At 34.6% G+C, this 21,664-nt stretch overlaps 1 protein-coding gene across 2 annotated transcripts in view; it reads left to right on the forward strand.

Moving 5' to 3' along the window:
• VPS13C (vacuolar protein sorting 13 homolog C (S. cerevisiae)) overlaps window positions 1–21,664 on the forward strand; it is a 187,757-nt gene that overhangs the window by 32,641 nt on the left and 133,452 nt on the right. Inside the window, exons 7-16 of one of the 2 annotated variants that reach the window (XM_011940469.1) lie at window positions 1,410–1,475; window positions 1,735–1,844; window positions 4,685–4,744; window positions 6,993–7,052; window positions 7,868–7,948; window positions 8,808–8,865; window positions 10,399–10,526; window positions 12,461–12,567; window positions 13,748–13,919; window positions 15,530–15,592. In XM_011940469.1, the coding sequence (XP_011795859.1) occupies window positions 1,410–1,475; window positions 1,735–1,844; window positions 4,685–4,744; window positions 6,993–7,052; window positions 7,868–7,948; window positions 8,808–8,865; window positions 10,399–10,526; window positions 12,461–12,567; window positions 13,748–13,919; window positions 15,530–15,592 (905 nt within the window). The remainder of the gene's footprint in view (window positions 1–1,409; window positions 1,476–1,734; window positions 1,845–4,684; window positions 4,745–6,992; window positions 7,053–7,867; window positions 7,949–8,807; window positions 8,866–10,398; window positions 10,527–12,460; window positions 12,568–13,747; window positions 13,920–15,529; window positions 15,593–21,664) is intronic. The other variant, XM_011940470.1, reaches the window with a different exon arrangement.

Consider the following 21,664-nt stretch of genomic DNA (forward strand, 5'->3'; position numbering starts at 1 on the left):
TTGCTTTTAAAAATCAAGGAAGAACAAATTAAAAATTTCAAGCTCAATTGCACATATATTCTCTCAAATATATATAACATTAATTTAGTTGGATCTGGATTTTTAAAATTCATTTGAACAGATAAGTATTGTATGCTTTGTGCCCAGATGTAGGATAATTTCTGACCTAATGAAGTCTCCTGTCTGATGGCAAGACAATTGAGCAAACACTTCAAATATGGTGTAATCACTGTTTAATGCAATTCTCTGTAAGGTACAGGCTCTGGGGCTACTTGGAGTAGTTTAAGAAGGCTTTGCACAGGCAGTAGTGCTGGACCTGAGATTTAAAAGCTGCCTAGGAGTTCGCCTGGTGAAGAACTTTAGGGAGGGCGACACAAGTTCACAGAATTACATGTGTAGAGGCATTAGGCATTAGAAAATGTGGCTTGCTTGGGAAAGTATAAATATTATTTATGTAGTATCCAGTGCAAGGATGCACAGCAGGAGATAGAACAGGACAGGGACGTAGGGGTCACATCATAAAAGGACTTTCTCTATTGTGTAAACACATTTAAATTATGTCTGGGAGGTTGCAGAGAGCCTTTAAATAATTTTGAGCAAGAGATTAACAGGCTGTGATTAGTATTTTAAAAGACATCAATCTGGTAACAGGGTAGAAGGACCTTTAGTAGGAGCTGAGGCTGGAGACTAGAAATCAGTAGATAATACAGAGACTGCCTCAAGAGTTCAGGCTGGAGGTGATGCCTGATAGGAATTTGAGTATGAAGATTTGTAAGTTGAGTAATACAGGTATTGGTAAATGCCAGAATGCAGTGAGGTAGTGTTGAAAGAGAATGAGGTTTTAAAGGAATTCCTAATTGAATTCAGTGTGCAGTCCAATGTACATGTTGTGCCCACTTAATGTTCTTTATATCCTTGAGTCATTAAATAATTTTGCTTGTGAAGTGTATCATCCAGAGGAAGTCATCTGTGGGTGACTTACCCTTTCATTTCATTTATGTGTCTGTGTTCCTACCATATGTTTATCAAAACCTACTGAAAGTTTTATATTCTGTCATTGTTACATTTCCAATATTTTGGTAATATTTAAATTAAAGTGTAACTTTGTAAAGTCATTAATATTATAAAACGCATTGGGAATGAAGATTTTATCCAATTTTAGTATAATTACGCCTGCCAATTTATTGTCTAGATTAAAGAAGGTTATTCTTTACTATAGAAAGTTATTCTAGACTAAAGAAAGTTTGTAAATTTGTCTTTATATTGAAGTAACAGGTCAGTTTAGAATAAGGTAAGGTGAGTTGTGCCAAAATTTGCTGTTAGAAAGAGTTCTCTTGTTTTCTTTTCTGTCCTGTAGTCTGCTAACTTGAATTTTATCCTTTTCTCACTAAAATGCTTCCACTGAGAAGGACGTAAACGTAAAAAGCACAAAAAACATTTTAAGAAACCTTTTAAAGGTCTTGATCGTTCAAAAGGTAGGTAAAAGTAGTTTTATGCCATGGTGTTGTTTATACACATTGCCACTTTATTTCTGACTTGGAATGTGAAATGAATGTCAGATAACAGTGTAAATTCAAAAACAAGTTTTAAGTTGGACATGCATATGAAAATATAAATAAAGACACTATTGGCTGTAATTTCCATTGAGTAGTGCCTTAGCTGTCCTTTGGTTATTAATTTTGAGGTATATGAGAATTTCAACTCTTGAGCTTGTATTTTTCTATTTTTTAATAGATAAGCCAAAAGAAGCCAAAAAGGATACATTTGTGGAAAAATTGGCAACTCAAGTAATAAAAAATGTACAAGTAAAAATCACAGATATTCACATTAAGTATGAAGATGATGTAAGTAATTTTTATTTACTAAGTTTAAGTTAATAATTAAATACATATTTTATAATATTCTTGACTCTTCTATATATGGATTATCCCATTTTTAAATCCAAGATTGATTTTTTTCTTATGAGTACACTACCATATCTTCTTGTGTTAGGCTACTTTTATTGGGCATTTACGTACGTAAATATACTGTAAAATTATCATGTATTCCTTTCTGAAGCTGATATAAGAGGTTTTTGGATTGTCCTCTGTTATTTTTTTTAAATTTTATTTTACGTATTAAGACTTACTCTAAGAAACTAATTATTGCTTTATGCTGACGAGTTAATTCTAAAAGGTGATGAAATAACTAATGGTAATGTTAATTGGCCAAAATGTGACTTAAAACTCTGATCACTTGACTGTAGTCTGATTCTCTTTGCATTCCACTGAGTTGGATTGAACACCCACAACTGTTCACACACATGTACAACAGTAGTTACACAGAAGAAACCAAACTTCACTCATAACCAAAAGTGTAACATCAGCTGATTAAGAACTGTTTAACTGACTAATTTTAATTAAAGTACAACACATATTTTGAACAATATGCATTGCTTTGTTTAAAAGTTTGAAACATGTGAGAACTTAAATTTTTTCATTTATCTAGGAACCTGGAAATGTTCATTGCTTCTAAAAATGAGTTTAATTCTTTTTGCTTTAAGTTTGAATTGAATTAAAGCAATACTGACATTTCTAGAATTTATTTTTCTTTTCTTCGTAAGTTCCCTATTTAACTTGATAGTTAGCAAGACACATTTGTAGATTTTCAAAAAATACCACCTCTGTCTTATGTTGACTTTATTTATGGAGTCATTAAAATGAATTGTGTTAACAAATAAATGTCTTAAAAAAACCTCACTCATAAATGCCTTTGTTAATAACAAACTTAAGAAAATAAAGTATACTCAACACATCATGAAAGGAAGGGAGTTATCATTAAAATCCTATGTGGAGATAAGTGAACCTGGGTACACTGTTGGTGGGAATATAAATTACTTCAGCCATTTTGGAAAACAGTGTGGAGATTCCTCAGAAAACTAAAAATCCAATTACTGTATGATCTAGCAATCCCATTTCTAATTTGTAAAATTAAACTTTATCATAGGTATGTATATATAGGAAAAAACCTAGTATATTTAGGGTTTGGTACTATTTGTGGTTGCAGACATCCACTAGGGGTCTTGGAACATACCTCCAGAGGATAAAGGGGAACTGCGGTATATAGCCAAAGGAGTTGAAGTCAGTATGTCAAAGAGATGTCTGCATTCCCTTGTTCATTTCAGCACTATTCACTGTAGAGAAGATTGCCCATCAGTGGATGAATGGATAAATAAAATGTGTATATACACAATGGAATACTGTTCAGCCTTTAAAAAGAAGGAAATTCTTTCATTTACAAAATTATGTATTAAGAAATGGGTGTAGAGAAAATATAATAATTTATCATAAAGATGCTCACTGGGTAATAGCTGTGGTTTGTAGGTAGAATATTAGCAACTGAGGGTTGTCTTTAATCAAACAAATGGGTTTCTTCAGAAAGAGCTGCAAGTTATTTTGAGCTAGGTATCTCTAAGTATAAAAAGATGAGTGTGGGAATAAAGGAAAATATTTTGCCACAAGTCATCGTATGTCTGATGTTAATTAAAATGACTTATAAAGCTATTCGTTCTTTTCAACTATACCACATGGATTTTTTTCTGTTTAGAAAATTGTATGTGACTAAACTCTGTAGTCCCAGTTGAACGATTTAGAACATTATCCATTTCCCTTCTCCCTAGTTTCCTTAGTTTCTGCCATGACCAAACAATTCTATAAGACTTTTCTTTAAGATGTCTAAAACAGTGATACTGTGCACATTGTGGTATAGTTTAAGCACCGTGGATTGCAGCTTACATATTGAAGGATAAGAAATAGAACAAAAACTTAATGTTGACAGATTTTGGATATAGAGACTAAAGAAATTAAATATTAAGGATCTAGAGATTTTCCTAGAAGCATTTTGAAGTGTTAGATAGTTCATATTTCCAAGTATGAAAGCCTTTTTTTTTTTTTTAAATGTGTAAATTTAAGGAGTGCAAGTACAGCCTCGTTACATGATATACTGCATAGTGGCGAAGTCTGAACTTTTAGTGTCTCCATCACCCATAATATACATTGTACCAATTAATAAATTTCTTACCATTTACACTACTTCTCACCCACCTTATGCTTTCAAGTCTCCAATGTCTATGATTCCACAAACTGACCATGTGTATTCATTATTTAGCTGCCACTTACAAATGAGAACATGCAGTTTGTGTTTCTGCTTCTGGGTTGTTTCACTTAAGATGATGGCCTCCAGTTCCATCCATGTTGCTGCAAAAAAACCCAAACAAACATGTTCTCCTGTTTTTATGGCTGAATAGTATTCCACTGTGTACCCTAAGTGTTATTAAAATGACTTCACAGCAGTGTTATCTGTAACACCTTTTGAAATTTATCTGCGAAAACATCTTCGATGATACACATAAAAAGATTATTCCTTTTTAACTGTCTAGAGAAAAGTCTTGTTAGTCATAGTTAGTGAGTCGTCTTCTAGTATGAAAAGAGTTCCACTGGGAAAGACTCTTACTGGTAGCATAGAAGTGTTATGTCTACAAAATATGGATAATCCCAGCCATGTTACTACTTGCCTCCCCTGTGTTTTCCACATACCGAATTGGGTTGTAACCTGTAAACACATTTCCCTCTGCTGCCTATTGTAAAGGACATGGATTTGCCTTCACCATCAGCATATTTTACTGTTATCTTTTCTTCTTTGGTAGGTCACTGATCCAAAGCGGCCTCTTTCATTTGGTGTCACGTTGGGAGAGCTCAGTCTACTGGTAATGTTTGCTTTATTTAAAACTTCTGTGGAAGCTGTGAAGTATTATTCTGAAGTCACAGGGTGAATTGTCTAAAATCAACTGTTTTACAAAGAGCTATGGTTTTTTAAATGTTCTATCATGCTACACAACTTTCTAGAAGTTTAACATTAGTGATGCTATTATTACATTTTAAAATTATTTTTAATTGTCTTTCCATGTAACAAGTCTCAAAATATTATCAAATAATTTGAAAGAAATAAAAGCTGTATCTTAAACATGGGGAAAGTAGGGGAAGATGAATTTCTGTAGAGTGAAAGATACACATTTTTGATATAGGTAGATGGAATTTCTGAATAGCTTATATATGTACATATGTTTATGTATGTGTGTGTATGTGCGCGCATTCATCTCATTGGGCTATATGTAAATTATTTTGATTATAATGAATTTTTTAATGGTCTTTAAGGGTAGACAGTTGTGTGTGTGTATCTATACACACACACACACATATATATATATAGGCTGGACATTTTTTTTTTCTATTACAGGCAACTAAGTAGTAGGAAACATGTTTTGGGGCATGTAAGTGAAGACAAATAGCTGAATTAGGTTTTGCTACGGAGAAGAAGATGTGGTTCACTTAGATACTTTTAAAGTTAAGGACAGTGAACCATAAATCCTACCAGACAAGTTTGCCTTATGACTACTTATATGGAGAGGGCCTCAATAGGGAAATAAGAGGAAGAAGAATGGAAGGGTGGTAGACCGGCAGAAAAACAGGAAAAGAAGGACATGGTTATGTGGAAGGCTTAACAATGTTATGGGCATATAGAGAAGTAGAGATACACACGGAGTTGAAGAACAGAGCCGAAACAATAAAGAGAAAGAGAGAGCTGAAGAGACAAAGGAAAGGGAGTGAAGGAAGCTAGTGTTTAATATACTGTTTATCCTTTGCCTGTTTCCAAAATGAATTTGAAGTAGCTTTTGACCACAGAAGTATACAGTAACACCTTTAAAGAGGATAGAATCTATGTTCTAAAGGATAGAGAGAGAATTGTTCCAGAAAGCTGTAACTAGTGATAGTGGTCATAAGGGAGCATAGTAACTTTGAGCTTCTAGCAGACAATGCAAAAAATACAAACTGGTCATATATCTCCTTTTGTCTGATAACAGATATACTGTTGCACAAGAATATGTAGTTTCCTTAGTGTCTGCTGTTGTTTGTCCCTTTGTTTCTTTGCTCAGACTCTTCATTCTGCTTTAGTTGTCTGTATTACTTTCTTCTCTTTGTCTGCCTGGTGATTCTACTTAAGTTTTAATACTTACGTGATACATGACCTTTCTTTCTCATTCTTTTTCATTTCCTTCTTAGAATTTACCATTCCCTCTCTTATGCTTCCTATTGTATTTTATCAAAGACCTGTAAAATATTATTGTATTGGTTACCATGTTAATCTCCTTCTGTCAAGACCACATTCATTCACTGAAGTAGTACCTACCTTTTAGTGTTTTTGTGATGATTAAATGAGATGGTTTATGTAAAACATTTGGCACATTGTCTGGCTGAGTTATTTCCTGTTTCAACTATTACAGTGGCTATTATAACAACAACAGCAATAGCAAACCTATCTCTTTTGTATCCATACCATTTATTTTTCTTTGCAATTACCTTCTAACTTTTAAATCTAAAGTTATCGTCACACCTCTGATCTGGATCTCATTTTACCTATCTGCCCATTGTGTTCTCACTCTACTACTCCACTGTAACAGTTCTTAACAAGTTTCTCAAAAATCCCCTTGCTGCTAAATAAGTTTAGTATTTGGCATTGCTGAATATGCTGTCCTTGTAGAAACATGGTCATGCTGTAATTTCCATACCCTCCTGGTTTTCTTCCTATTACACAAAAATTATTTGTTTTTTTAAAAAGAATGTGTACCATTTTCAATAGTGTATAGGTTGGGCTGTCTATTTTCATTCATATCCAATTCTTTCCACAGTTCAAATTCAAATACGTATTAATCCAGTAATTATTTTCTGAATGAATGAACTCAAGTTAGAATCACATCAATTCTCTTTTCATTGTTTCTTTGATTTTGTCTTATAAATATATGTAAAGAAATAGATAGCTAATATTAGCTAACATTAAATTAGCTTAAAGAAAGATGTCTTTTATTCCTAAATTATTTTGTTACATTTTACAAGTATTAGAGCACCATTATATGACATCCATAGCACATTTCACAGGTATTCTCTTTTTTATTTTAGACTGCAAATGAACACTGGACTCCATGCATATTAAATGAAGCAGACAAAATTATATACAAGGTATTATATTGGAATAAAAATTTTTGTTGGTTTCCTAGGTGCATTTAATTTATTTTCTTGAAGAAACATTGATGGAGCAGAACATGCCGTTGGAGTGTGATTTAAAAGTCTAGCGTCTAGTTTTGGCCCTGCTACTTAGTGTGTGACCCTCTGTAATCACTTACTAGTTCTGAGATATAGGTTCTTTAGCTATCAAGTAAAGATACAGGATACAGTTAATAGTTCCCAAATGGTACTTTATGAACATTAGATATTGAGATACTTTTAGATGTTATAGAAAACATATTCTCTGATCAAGTAAGATTATTGATTTAAAGTACTAAGCTATACATAATTAAACAGATATGTTTCATTTTATTTTAAACTATAGAGCTTTAAATATGTTAACAAACACTGAATCTCCAAGAGGGATATTTAGTATGTAGCTTTCCCACCTTGTTAACCATAGACTCCTCTGCTACCACCTGTTTTCAGGAAACAGCTATTCGTATCTGCTGGAAGGAGCATGTCTTTTTTTTTTAGCAAAATGTTTACAGGGTGTGTTAAATACTAAATTCTCAATAAATATTTGATAATTGAATGAATGAGTTCCTTGGAAATAGTGTTCTTGAAAGCACAATTTAGCAAATGCTAGACTTAATAAAGTCTGAATAACATGAATGTATTTTCCCCTCATTTTTATATTATTTTCTTTCCTTTAAAAATTCAAAATGGCATTTGGGTAATTTTGGAGTGGTGAACAGAATAATCTTTTAAAATTGATTCATAATTTCAGTGTGTTGATTGCTTGATCTCTTTTCATTTTTCTCTTGTAGCTTATACGACTTGATAGTCTTAGCGCATACTGGAATGTAAACTGCAGCATGTCTTACCAGAGATCAAGGGAACAGATTTTGGTAATGTTAATGTATACTTAGAAGAGCTAACTTCACTCCCGCTCGCTAAATTTGTTTAATATAAGAGGGCGTTCATGAGGACAGGATATCAGCCATTTGTTTAACTTGTATTTCGCTAAATCAGAAATATGAAAAACATCCTTTCAAATCCACTATGTGTCTTCAGAAAAGCAGTTTTGTTTTTGAAGATCTTTGTGAAATCATTCACTGGACAGTGACATCAGAGTCCATGGTATTAAATTAAAACTGTATTTATGCTTTTTTACATTCTCATTTTGATGATATTCTTGTCACATTTTGATATTTCATATTACAATGATTAAGAATATTATAAAGATAATATTTCTCAGATATAAAACATGTATCTTTGACAAATGTTTTAGACATTTGTTATGATGATTTTCTGAATAGTAGAAGATTAATTCAAAACTTCAGTCTGCTAAATCAGTCTTAGCCACGTTTATTTACTTAGAGGATAAAGAAAGAAGAGTTGAATTTTTAGAACTGGATAAATTTCAATCTTCCATCTCATATTTCTCAGAAAGATACTGTAACATATGATTTGCCTTTGACTAGAATGTGTCTGAAATCCCAGTGTATGGATATACATATATGTGCATTTTTCCAGAGTCAGAGGGGACATACTACAAGGTTGTTTGTAGACATACCAAATTCTTAAAATTATCTGCTTCTGTGTCTTTATACTTGTAAATAATGTTCAGTGTGTTTTTCTTATTGACTACTAGTAACAGAGAAACAAAGATATTGATGTAAGAACCAAGTTTTGTGTGTGTGTGCATGTGTGTGACTGAATATATGTGCATTTTCTTTTTCATTCTCATTCAAATTTTTTGTTTAGGATCAGCTGAAAAATGAAATTCTTACAAGTGGAAATATACCCCCAAATTATCAGTACAGTAAGTAATAGTAAAAGTTTATTTCATGTTATAGGAAGAAACATAGAAGTAAATACATTATTTTAAAATACTTTTCTGATAACATTACTTAGTCAAAGAATATTAATTTTATACCTTACTATTATGATACAGCATGTTTGGGTTATAATTAATTATTTAGGAATAGATCGCAATACACACACCACTGGAGAATAGCAGATAGAGAAGGGCAGTATAGCTGTAGTTCATTCCCTACAGCCAACCTTCTTTGAATTCCGTGTATTCTTCTTAGCTTGCTGTTGTATTCTTTGTTTTAGGATTTAGGTTTTCTTTCTTTCTTTTTTCAAAAAGTAACCAAATCTCTGAGATTCTGGTATTCAGGTCACCCTTATGTTACTACTGCAGTGTAAACGTAATCCTGCCACTCTAGAGAATTCTTTTTCTGAGCTTTTCTATTTCTTGGCAGTCTCACCTTTATTTTACAACTAGATCTCTAACACAGCTTCCTGCTTATTTGTTTATTTTTTCCATCTGTTTTCTTTATTTTAGTTTCATGCTATTGAAGTTTTATTTTAGTTTCATGCTATTGGGTTATTTTTTATTTAGTATACCCCTTTATGATTGTTCTCAGCTTTCATACTCATGTTGTTCCATATTACTCTGGTTCACTGTTGTTTTCTTCATGTTCTTTTATAACTAACTGAATTGACGCTGGATAATAGTTGGCACTTACGTTACATGGATCCCTACATTTTATGATGATAAAACTTTCAAGTGCTGCTAGTTTGTGATAGCATTTAGGTTCATTGATGGTAAAAAAAATAGTTAAGGAAAATCTACAATTTCATTCTTAGGCATTTTCCATTTATAACTAGCCTTTAAAGCTGTTGAAAATTTTGTACAATCTTATGCAAAGTGTAATTACCATAAGATATCACAGGTTTTATAGTTTTGATATTATTCATAGGTAAAATTTATCACCTTGCATTACCCTATCATCTTCCCTAACACACCTTTTTATATTACTTCTCAACCTGAAGATTATTTTCTTTAGTTGATTCTAAGGTTATGTATGTAATGATCATTTTGAAAATAATAGAGCAGATTCTTTTTTTGGAATGAATTTTATTCATGATTGTGTTACTAAATTTTGCTGGTGATTAAATAAGACAGAAATTTATCAGATCTTATTTCCTTTTTGTATTAGTATTTTTAATGAATAATGAAATCATTAAATGTCTTGCAGCAAGGAAGAAAAGTCTAATTTTATGCAGACTGTAAATAACCAAGAGTAGATTATTGTCTCTTTTATACATTTCTTACCTAGAAGCATAGGACTCCAATTTCCTCCTTGGAGATTTCGCTTTAACCATTGAGCTTATTATTATGCATATAAGTAGAAGCGTAAATTGCTTAAATATTTTTTGGTAGTGATTTTGTTACACACGTTTTTGATCATTTTTCTTCTAGAATAACAGTGTTCTCATAATTATTTACACTTGTTTATATGTAAAAGCATATAAACATATCTTATGTCTTCCCATGTAATACAAGTTTTCCAGCCAATATCAGCCTCTGCAAAACTCTACATGAATCCTTATGCAGAATCAGAGCTCAAAACGCCCAAACTGGATTGGAACATAGAAATACAAAATATTGCCATTGAACTGACCAAACCTCAGGTATGATTCATGTGGATATTTCCAGCTTTGATTAACTTTGATTAGTTAAATAAAATGTATCATTAAAGTTAATACTTTTAACTTTTTGGGGTGATTTTTTGGGGTTCGTTGTGTTGAGATTTGACTGTTTAAAAATTTTCGTTTTAAAGAAAATGAATTTCAAATTTAAGTAGTTTTTAAAAATTTTATTTTATCTTTTCCTAAATTATGGAGAATCATATCAAACTGTAGGGAATGACATTATTTCCATTTGGCTCACAATTGTTGATGGAAGATTTTTTTTTTTTTTTTTTTTTTGAGACGGAGTCTCACTCTGTCACCCAAGCTGGAGTGCAGTGGTGCGATTTCAGCTCACTGCAAGCTCCAACTCCCAGGTTCACGCCATTCTCCTGCCTCAGCCTCCCAAGTAGCTGGGACTATAGGCGCCCACCACCACGCCCAGCTAATTTTTTTGTATTTTTTAGTAGAGACGGGTTTCACTGTGTTAGCCAGGATGGTCTCGATCTCCTGACCTTGTGATCTGCCCACCTTGGCCTCCCAAAGTGCTGGGATTACAGGCGTGAGCCACCATGCCTGGCCTGTTGATGAAAGATTTTAATGTGTTTTTCCCGCCTCAGTTTTTAATGGAAGGCACTCTTTTTTTTCTTTTTTTTTTGAGGTGGAGTTTCGCTCTGTCGCCCAGACTGGAGTGCAATGGCTGGATCTCAGCTCACTGCAAGCTCTGCCTTCCGGGTTTTCGCCATTCTCCTGCCTCAGCCTCCCGAGTAGCTGGGACTACAGGCGCCCGCCACCTCGCCCGGCTAGTTTTTTGTATTTTTTAGTAGAGACGGGGTTTCACCATGTTAGCCAGGATGGCACTCTTATTAAATATTGTTTCTTTAATTTTTAGAACAGCAATGTTGGCAGCTTTTTCCACTATTTGTTTCCCAAGCATGGTTATGTGCCCCGAGAGTTGGAGTGACAGGCTTGGTGAACTGGAAGTGAAAGGAGGACAGGAGATTTAGCTAATTGAGCTTTTTTGTACAATTCTGTTCAATAAAAATGTAATGCAAGTTGTAATTTTATATTTTCTTGTAGCTGTGTTAACAATGTAAAAAGAAAAAGGTGAAGTTAACTTTAATAATACATTTTATTTAACTTAATATTTCCAAAATATTAATCATGTCAACATGTAATAAATGTAAAAAGTTGTAATGAGACATTTTACATCACTTAAAATACATTTAAGTTCAGACTAGACACATTTCAAGCGATGAACAGCCACATGGTAGGTAACTTTTAGTTAGAACTGCATTGGGAAAAATTAGAGAGGAGGAAGCTAGACTCGCCCCTTTTTAAAAATCTTCTCTGGTTTCGTGCTGCCTCTGGGTGTATGTTTCCCTCCGTTTGAGCTGTTTGTGAGATCTACACAGAGTTGCTGTGTTGATGGTAAGATGGCTGCTTAAATAGCTTTATCTTGCTTTGGTCATACAAATAATTTTTGCAGTAATTTCAAAATCAGCTCATAGATAACTACTGCTGAAACAATGGTCCAGAGGAAAAATATATAGTCTTAGAAACAGGCATATTTTATATCATAATTTACAGATACCATATTTCATTGTTTCTAAGATGTTCATTTAGTTTACATTTTAACATCTGAAAATAGGATGTATATATTGGTGATAACACAATTTAATTAACAGCAGTTTTCTTTTGTAGTAGAACCTAAAATTATATTACAACTTAAAATTGATAGTGTCTTAAATTTGATGAACTGTAGTATACTTATAATTGATAGCATCTTAAATTTGATGAAATATAGTATATTACTGGGCTACCAGGCAACATTGTTCAGGGAATTTGGAGTCTCACTAGACTGAAAAATAGAATGAAATTTAGTCTTTATTTATATGTACAATGTAATAAATATAATTTTATTTTTGTTTTAACAGTACTTAAGTATGATTGACCTTTTGGAGTCAGTGGATTATATGGTCAGGAATGCGCCTTATAGGAAATACAAGCCTTATTTACCACTTCATACCAATAGTCGACGATGGTAAGTTAGAATTTGTTTTTTGTTTTGTGAGGAACATATAATCATATATTTAGTTACTGTCAGAGTTAAGCAACTTTCAAAAGCCAAGTAATTCAGCCACTTTAAAAAAAGAGACAAGAGTATTAAAAGACAAATAGTAAATATATTGATTACTTATAAAAACAGCTTTCACTTCTTTTGTATGTCCATATTACTTTTTTCATATGAACATCCACTTGTATTTCTGCTGCTAGGTTCTCAAATTCCTTTTTTTTTTTTTGAGATAGAGTCTTGCTCTGACCCCATGCTGGAGTGCTGTGGCGCGATCTTGGCTCACTGCAACCTCTGCCTCCCCGGTTCAGGCAATTCTCCTGCCTCAGCTTCCCAAGTAGCTGGGACTACAGGTGTGTGCCACCACGCCCAGCTAATTTTTGTATTTTTATTTTTTTGAGACAGAGTCTTGCTCTGTTGCCCAAGCTGGAGTGCAGTGATGCAATCTCGGCTCATTGCAACCTCCGCCTCCAGGGTACAAGCAACTCCCTGCCTCAGCCTCCCAAGTAACTGAGATTACAGGTGCCCACCACCACGCCCAGCTAATTTTTGTATTTTTAGTAGAGACGGGGTTTCAGCATCTTGACATCTTGAACTCCTGACCTTGTGATCCACTCTCCCTGGCCTCCCAAAGTGTTGGAATTACAGGCGTAAGCCACTGCACCCAGCCTAATTTTTGTATTTTTAGTAGAGATGGGGTTTCACCATGTTGACCAGGATGGTCTCAATCTCCTGACCTCATGATCTGCCCGCCTTGGCCTCTCAAAGTGCTGGGATTACAGATGTGAGCCGCTGCACCCGGCTGGTTCCCAAATTCTTAACATTCAAGACATTCAACATTTTTATAAAAGTTTTGTTGCTTATCAGTCACCCACGTAGACTCAGTGTTATAACCATACTGGAATACTCTTTCCCACATGTCATTTTGTGCCTTTTGGATTTTGCTTTGGCAAACTCTCTTCCTTAAATGTTTTCTTATATCTAAGTCTATTTACGTCAGACAATTTTACTGGGAATTGCTGAGCTCTTATAGGAAGAGAGTTAAAAAGAACAAAAAATTTGACAGTGTAAGTTCTAAAAAGTCAAGACTTTTCCTGTTTTGTCTTAAACCATTATATTCACATTTATGTTAACAAAATTTGATTTTCAGGTGGAAATATGCAATTGACTCTGTTCTTGAAGTTCATATAAGAAGGTATACACAGATGTGGTCATGGAGTAACATAAAAAAGCACAGGCAGTTACTCAAGAGTTATAAAATTGCCTACAAAAACAAGTTAACACAGTCTAAAGTCTCAGAAGAAATACAGAAAGAAATTCAGGTATATCTTGCATGTATATTAGTGAGAACTATTATTTGTCTAATCGTCCTTTAATATTCTGCATGTAATTTGAATCAAAAAATAATTTTAGGAAGAACAGAATTCACCTCTTTTTGAGAGAGAATTATGTGGGAAAATGCAGAATTTTTTTTTTTCCAGTTTTTCTTCTTTAAAAAAACTTTTTTCCCCATGCCAATATCAGATAAAATAAGGTTACTGTAAACGATTTGGGAAACGTGTCTGGTTTTTATAATAATGTTTAGAAAGTCAGTATCAGAGCTGTTTAAATATGTGTTTATTAGATAACTATGTCTTGTTTTGTTAGTAAAATCCTGTATTTATATGGTAGTAGCTTTTCAAAATGGTTCAAAATATTATTTATAAAAAACTTTTACTTTTTGGGAAAGAAGAGGTCTTATCTACCCCTGTTTAAAAGGTAGAAACACGGCTGGGCGCGGTGGCTCATGCCTGTAATCCCAGCACTTTGGGAGGCTGAGGTGGGTGGATCACCTGAGGTGTAGGGAATTGGAAACCAGCCTGGCCAACATGGTGAAACCCTGTCTCTACTAAAAATATTTAAAAAATTAGCTGGGGGTGGTGGTGGGTGCCTGTAATCCCAGCTACTCGGGGGGCTGAGACAGGAAAATTGCTTGAACCGGGAGGTGGAGGTTACAGTGAGCCGAGATCCTGCCATTGCATTCCAGCCTGGGCAACAAGAGCAAAACTCCATCTCAAGAAAAAAATTTAAAAAAAAAGGTAAAATCACACTGGATACATAATTTGCTTAATGTCTTCTGATTTCAGTTATAGAACTATTTCTACCAATGATTCATAATGTGAAAAATGAGTTGAATTACTATTTTTCTGCAATAGTATGAGATATTAGAAAAAGTGTAGGTATTGGAGTCAGATGGATTTGGGTTCAAGTACTGACCTGGATATTTACCAAGTGTCCTTCTTATGGACACAAGTTTCTGAAACTCCCAGGTCTAGTGTTCTCATATATAAAATGGTAACAACATCTGTCTTACAGAGTTGTGAGAATTGTATGAGACAGCACATAAAGCACTTAGAACACAGGTCACCTGGTTAATGTACTTTTATATAAATGCCTCAAATCAGTTTCTACTGTAGCCTACTTATTCTTTTGCAGAATTTTACATTCTTAAATATTATGTGTTTTGTAATGGCACCTTTAGTACAATGGCTATATAATAATAAGAATGGGGGGAGTAAGAAGTAAGAATCATAAGAATGATATGTAAAACAAGTCCCTTTTGTAAATATTCTTGTTTTCATGTGCATTTATGTCTATGTGTTAATTATAATGTTCTCACATAAAAATTATTTTCATACTGTATTTAATGAGGATTTATTTTCTTGGAAAACTTATTTTCTTACTGTAAAAAATTAAATAACTTAAAAGTCTAGAATACATTCAGATTTATACTAATACTATCATTAGGTCACAGGTACTGATAATGGACTAGATATGCCTAGAAATCATAAAAGAAAAATTTCTTTTATCTAGTGATAAAAGAATGATTACATTTCTTGCTTTATCTAATGATTAAATTTCTTGTTTACAAGTGCCTCTCTGTTTTTTACAGGACTCGGAGAAGACTCTAGATGTTTTTAACATAATTTTAGCAAGGCAACAAGCACAAGTTGAGGTAATCATTTTTATTAGCTGATTTTATGTTTTAAACATGTTAATACCCCCTTTTAAACCTAGGATCAAGAAATTGAAGTTTCATGAGTTGAGGTTTTTATTGCTTAATTTAGTCTCAGGAGAACAGAAACTGGAGTACTGAAAAAAAGCCACTAACATGAAGGAAAAAAAAAACTTAATTTTTTTTTTTTTTTTTTTGAGATGGAGTCTCACTCTGTCTCCCAGACTGGGATGCCGTGGCATGATCTTGGCTCACTGCAACCTCCGCCTCCCGGGTTCAAGTGATTTTCCTACCTCAGCCTCCTGAGTAGCTGGGATCATAGGTGTGTGCCACCATGCCCAGCTAATTTTTTTTGTATTTTTAGTAGAAACGGGTTGTCACCATGTTGACCAGCCTGGTCTTGAATTCCTAACCTCAGGTCATCTGCTCACCTCGGCCTCTCAAAGTGCTGAGATTACAGGCGTGAGCCACTGCACCTGGCCACTTACACACTTTTATAATGAAAAATCTGAGAAACTCTAAAAAGAAAGTAAATAAAAGACATCTATAATCCTAACAACTTAGAATACTACTGTTATCATTTTGGCTACCAGTTTTTCTCCCATGCTTATATACCTGCTTATTTATGCTTTTCTGGCTCTCTTTTTTTTTTTTTTACTTTTTCTTTGTTCCTCTTCCTTCCCTTCCTTCTTCCTTCTCTCCCTCTCTTCTTTCTTTTCTCCTTTCTTCCTTCCTTCCTCTTTTCCTCACTTTCTTCCTTTTTTTCCTTTCTTTCTGAAATTGGAAATGATCTACTGATAATGTTTTATAACTGCTTATTTATTGATGCCTTGTGTGCAATGTTCTATGTCATTTCTAAGATTCTGTAACATGACTTTTTGGTAATTAAAAAAATAAATTACAAATGCAATATAACTCATTGTAGAAAAATTAGAAAATACAGATAAAACAAAAACAATAATCTCATAAACTAAAAGTAACTACTGTTAATACCTTTCTGTGTATCCTTTTAGTCCTTTTTATAGTTATAGATTTCCATATACTTACTCATACTTTTAAATGAGATTAAGGCATATACAGTTGACCCTTGAACAACCTGAAGGTTAGGGATGCCAAGCCCCTGCACGATTAAAAATTTGTGTATAACTACCTTCACTTTTCTTTTTTTTGAGATGGAGTCTTGCTTTGTCGCCCAGACTGGAGTGCAGGGGCACAATCTTGGGTCACTGCAACCTCTGCCTCCCAGGTTTCAAGCCATTCTCCTGTCTCAGCCTCTTGAGTAGCTGGGACTATAGCTATGTGCCACCATGCACGGCTAATTTTTGTATTTTTGGCAGAGATGGGGTTTCACCACATTGGCCAGGCTGTTCTTGAATTCCTGACCTCAGGTGATCCACCTACTTCAGCCTCCCAAAGTGCTGGTATTACAAGCATGAGCCACTGTTCCCGGCCTGTGTGTAACTTTAGATTCTTCAAAAACTTAACTACTGATAACCTACTGTTAACCAAAAGCCTTATTGATAACAGTCAATTAACACATATTTTTAAATGTTATATGTATTATACACTGTGTTCTTACAATAAAATAAGCCAGAGGAACGAAAATGTTGTTAAGAAAATTAGAAGGAAGTGAAAATATATTTACTATTCAGTAAGTAGAAGTCAATCACTATAAAGATCTTCACATTGAGTAAGCTGAGTAGTGGGGGGAGGAAGAGGAGGATTGTCTCAGGGGTAGCAGAAGCAGAAGAAAATCCTTGTATTAGTGTACTCATGCAGTTCAAACCCATGTTGTTCAAGGGTCAACTGTATACTTGTTCATTTATTCTGTTATGCTTACATTATGGCTAAGAGTATAGACTTGGGAGTCAGGTGGTCTGGATTCAGATCTCAGCTTTGCCATCTACTAATTATATGATTTTGGGCTATTTGACTCTTCTGTGCCTTAGTTTCCTGATTTGTGAGATGAGATTAATTAGTAGTACCTACATCTTAGGATTATCGTTAGGAGTACCTGATAATTCTTTTAAAACACTTAAATTATTATGTGCACATAGTGATTACTAAATACGTGATTTTTTTCATTGTCATTATCGTTTGCATTAGCCCGCAGAAATGAACAAAACAGGCAAAAATCTTTTATTTATATTGCAGTAGGGGATAAGGTTAATAAGTACTTCGATAAAAATAAAGTAGGAAAGAATACAAGGAGCGCTGAAGCTAGGAAGTGATAATGATTTGCAGTTTTAAACAGTGTTGTCAGGAAGAGCCTCACTAAGAAGGAAACATTTGAGCAAAGACCTGAAGAACATGGGGCAGTCAGCCAGAAAGATATCTAAGGGAAAAGTATAACCAGGCAGAAATAATAAAGTGTAACTGCTTAAGGGTTTTGGGGTTGGAACATACCTGGCTCATTGAGGAAACTAACTGGAGTCCTGAGAGAGGGAAAAGTGGTGGTTAATGAGATCAGAGAAGAAAGGTAGCAGAGGAAAGGGAGGGCTGCACGTGGGAGTTGAGGAGATTGCCAGATTGTGGAGCAGCATCTTAGGAGCCATTATGTGGGTTTTGGTTCTTATTCTGAATTGGGAAACCAATAGTAGGTTTTGAGTACAGGATGATATGATCTGACTTAAGTTTTAAAATTCATCCTGGCTGCTTTGAAAGCAGACTGTGGGAAGGAAGGCAAGAGTGAAAACAGGGAGAACAGTTAGGAGGCTATTGAAATAATTGAGATGAGTGGTGACAGTAGCTTTCCTGAAAAAGGTTGCAAATAAAGGTGATGAGAAAGGGTCAGATTCTAGATATACTTTGAAGGTACAGCCAATATTTCTTGACTGACTAGATGTGAGTTGTCAGAGACAGAGTAAAAAATGCCTTTAAATATTTTGACCTGGAGCAGTTGGAAGGATGGATTTGCTATCAAATAAGAGGGGGAAGATGGGAGAGAACAAGCTTGAGTGATACAAGAGAAGACCAGGAGTTCAATTTGGGACCTATTAAGTTTTAGCTCTTAGACCTCAGAGGGGCAATGGAGTAGGCAATTATGTGGAGTTCAGAAGAGGAATCTGTGCTGGATATAGAAATGTAGGAAGGGTCAGCACATGGATTTCTTTAAAGCCATGAGATTGGATGAGATCACCTCAGGAATTAGAATAGCTAGAGAAGAGGAGGGTTGCAAAGATCCAAAGCATCCATTGTTACAATCAGAGGGATGGGAAAGAACCAGCAAAGGTGACCATAAAGGGATTGCCAGAGTTGTAGTAGGGAAGCTGTATGAATGTAACACCTTCAAATTTAAGTGGAGAAAGAATTTCAAGGAAGAGAAAGTGATCAACTGTGACAGATGCACCTGATTTTTTAACTAAGATAGGACAGAATTGACCATTAAACTTACTAAATATGGGATAATTTAGCTATGACATTTTTCAAGTAATTTTTTGGCACCAATTTCTTTTTATTCTCTTCTTTTGCACTCTTAATTGTTAGGACTCTTAATTTTATATTCTATGCATAAATATATATAAATATATAAAATATATAGGCAAAGATGAAAATACGCATATATATTAGATATATATATATTCATACATAAGAGATGTGTGTGTATTTATATATATGTGTATATATATGTGTGTATGTGTATATATATGTATGTATTTAGACCTTTTGGTGATCTGTTCATTTTTTTCCTGCAATCTTTTTTCTCTCTCTAAGGCTAGATAATTTCTGTTGATCTATCTTCAAATTCTGTCTTTCTTCTGTCATCTTCATTTTGCTGTTGAACCCATCTTGGGAATTTTTAATTTCAGATAATATATTTTTCAGGTCTGAAATTACTATTGAGGTTTTTTTTTTTTGTATAGTTTGCATTTCTCTATTGAAGATTCCAGTCTTTTTAGTAATTTCCAGTTTGTTTGCCTTTATGTCAGGTAACTGGCTCTCTGATAGTTCCAGCTATCAGACGTTGAAGTTATCTGATTGTTGGCATCTGATGATTATCTTTCCCTTGAGAATTAGTTACATTTCCAGTTTTGTTTGTTTTTGTATGTCAAATAATTTTGGATTGTATTTTTGACATTGTGATTATTATATAATGTCTGGATCTTGTTATTATGCTCTGGAAAGCGTTGACATTTTGTGTTAGTGTACAGCCTAGTTAGGTTCTGAATCTAAGTTGTGTTTGCCTTCTGTGGATGGTGGTTCAGATTTCAGTTCAGCTCTTTAAACCTTTGGTATGTAAGTTTGAGGTTGTTTTACTCGTGAATAATACAGGGGTTAGTTTGAAACTTGCACAGGTGGTTCATATTAGTTTGGGTGGCTAAAACCTTTGCTACTTTGGTTTGGGTTAGTTTCACATATGTGAAGCTTGTATTAGACTGAGATTTGGACAGGTTCATATACAGAATTAAGAGATAATCCCCTTCTCCAGCTTTTTCCCTGCCAGAGTTTTCTCGTATACATTCTGGCCTTCATGAACTCCATTTACTGGTTCCTTGGCCAGAAATACAGAGTTTTTCTCAGGGTTGTAGCTGCTGGTACAACTGTGCTCCATGTTCCTCTGCTCTGCTCCATGGTGAGGCCCTTGCTCAGGGCAGAGCCATATATAGTAGTTTTCTATGCCTATATAACAAACTTTGTGACATGAAACAACACATAGCTGTCATCTCTGAGTTTCTCTGGGTCTAGAGTCTAGGTATGGGTTAGCTGAGTCCTCTGCTTAGGGTTTGAAAATATTGCTAGATGTTGGTTTGGGACTATGGTATCTGAAACGTGACTGATGGAGAATCTGCTTTCCTTGGCAGAATTGAGCTCTTTGTGGCTGTGGGATGGAAGGCTTCAGTTTTTTGTTGATTTCTGGCTAGAGCTGCCCTCAGCTTATAAATATCATCTTCAGTTCCTTGCCTAATGGGCTTCCTGACATAGAAACCATAACATGGCAGCTTTCTTCTTCAAAAGAAGGGAGAAACTCCAGCAAGAAGGTCACTAAAGTCTTGTATACATAACATATACATTGTACACAGAATCAAGTATATTTTATTACCTTTGCCGTATTTTATTGTTTAGAAACTAGTTGCAAGTCATGCCCATGCTCAAGGGCAAGAACATTAGAAATGGGAGATTATGGTGGTGGGGTGGGATGGGGTGGGCACACCATATGAGAAAAGCAAACATCATGGAAAACTCACTCTTGTGCAGGTCACTTCTCCAAATTGTGACCCCTTCTACTGTTTGCCTGCTTTGCTTACTTTTCAGAATCTCGGTAGATCTTTTTTATATTTTGTTCAGAAGTTTTAGATGGTTTGAAGAGGGCTTATGCCACCATGGAACTAAAACTTTCACTAAAATTAGTAATAAAGAAGTCACTTGAGAGCAATTTTTATAGAATAATGTGGGCAGAAACTTGATAGGAATGGGAGACAGTGAGTAGGAACAGTATGATTCTTTGCTGTAAGCAGAGCAGATAAATGGAGCAGTAAGTGGTGGACAATGTGGAGTCAGGAGAAGGTTTTGTAACTTGCTTTTCTGTCTTTAACAATATTATAGTGTCCATTTTCAATGCCAGCAGAACCATTTTTCTGACATCATTTAAGATAGCTGAATAGAGGCTGGGTGTGGTGGCTCAAGCCTGTAATCCCAGCACTTTGGGAGGCTGAGATGGGTAGATCACGAGGTCAGGAGTTTGAGACCAGCCGGGCCAACGTAGTGAAACCCGTCTCTACTAAAAATACAAAAATTAGCAAGGTGTGGTGGCACATACCTGTAATCTCAGCTACTTGGGAGGCTGAGGCAGGAGAATCGCTTGAACCTGGGAGGCGGAGGTTGCTGTGAGTGGAGACCACGCCATTGCACTCCAACCTGGGCAATAAGGACAAAACTCCATCTAAAAAAAAAAATAGCTAATGAAATGCCTTACCTAGTTCATACTCCACAACCTTTCTCTTTTTGTTAACCTGGATTATTTAACATCTTCTACAGTTCTTGCAACACAAATTGGGAAGTAGTGAAAGTTAAAAACCTGCAAGTTCAACTCTACTACAAGATCTAGGCTAAATCTTTGTTTGTAGAAAGTTA

Source organism: Colobus angolensis, unplaced genomic scaffold, assembly GCF_000951035.1.
Source record: "Colobus angolensis palliatus isolate OR3802 unplaced genomic scaffold, Cang.pa_1.0 Scaffold19, whole genome shotgun sequence".
Lineage (NCBI taxonomy): Eukaryota > Metazoa > Chordata > Mammalia > Primates > Cercopithecidae > Colobus > Colobus angolensis.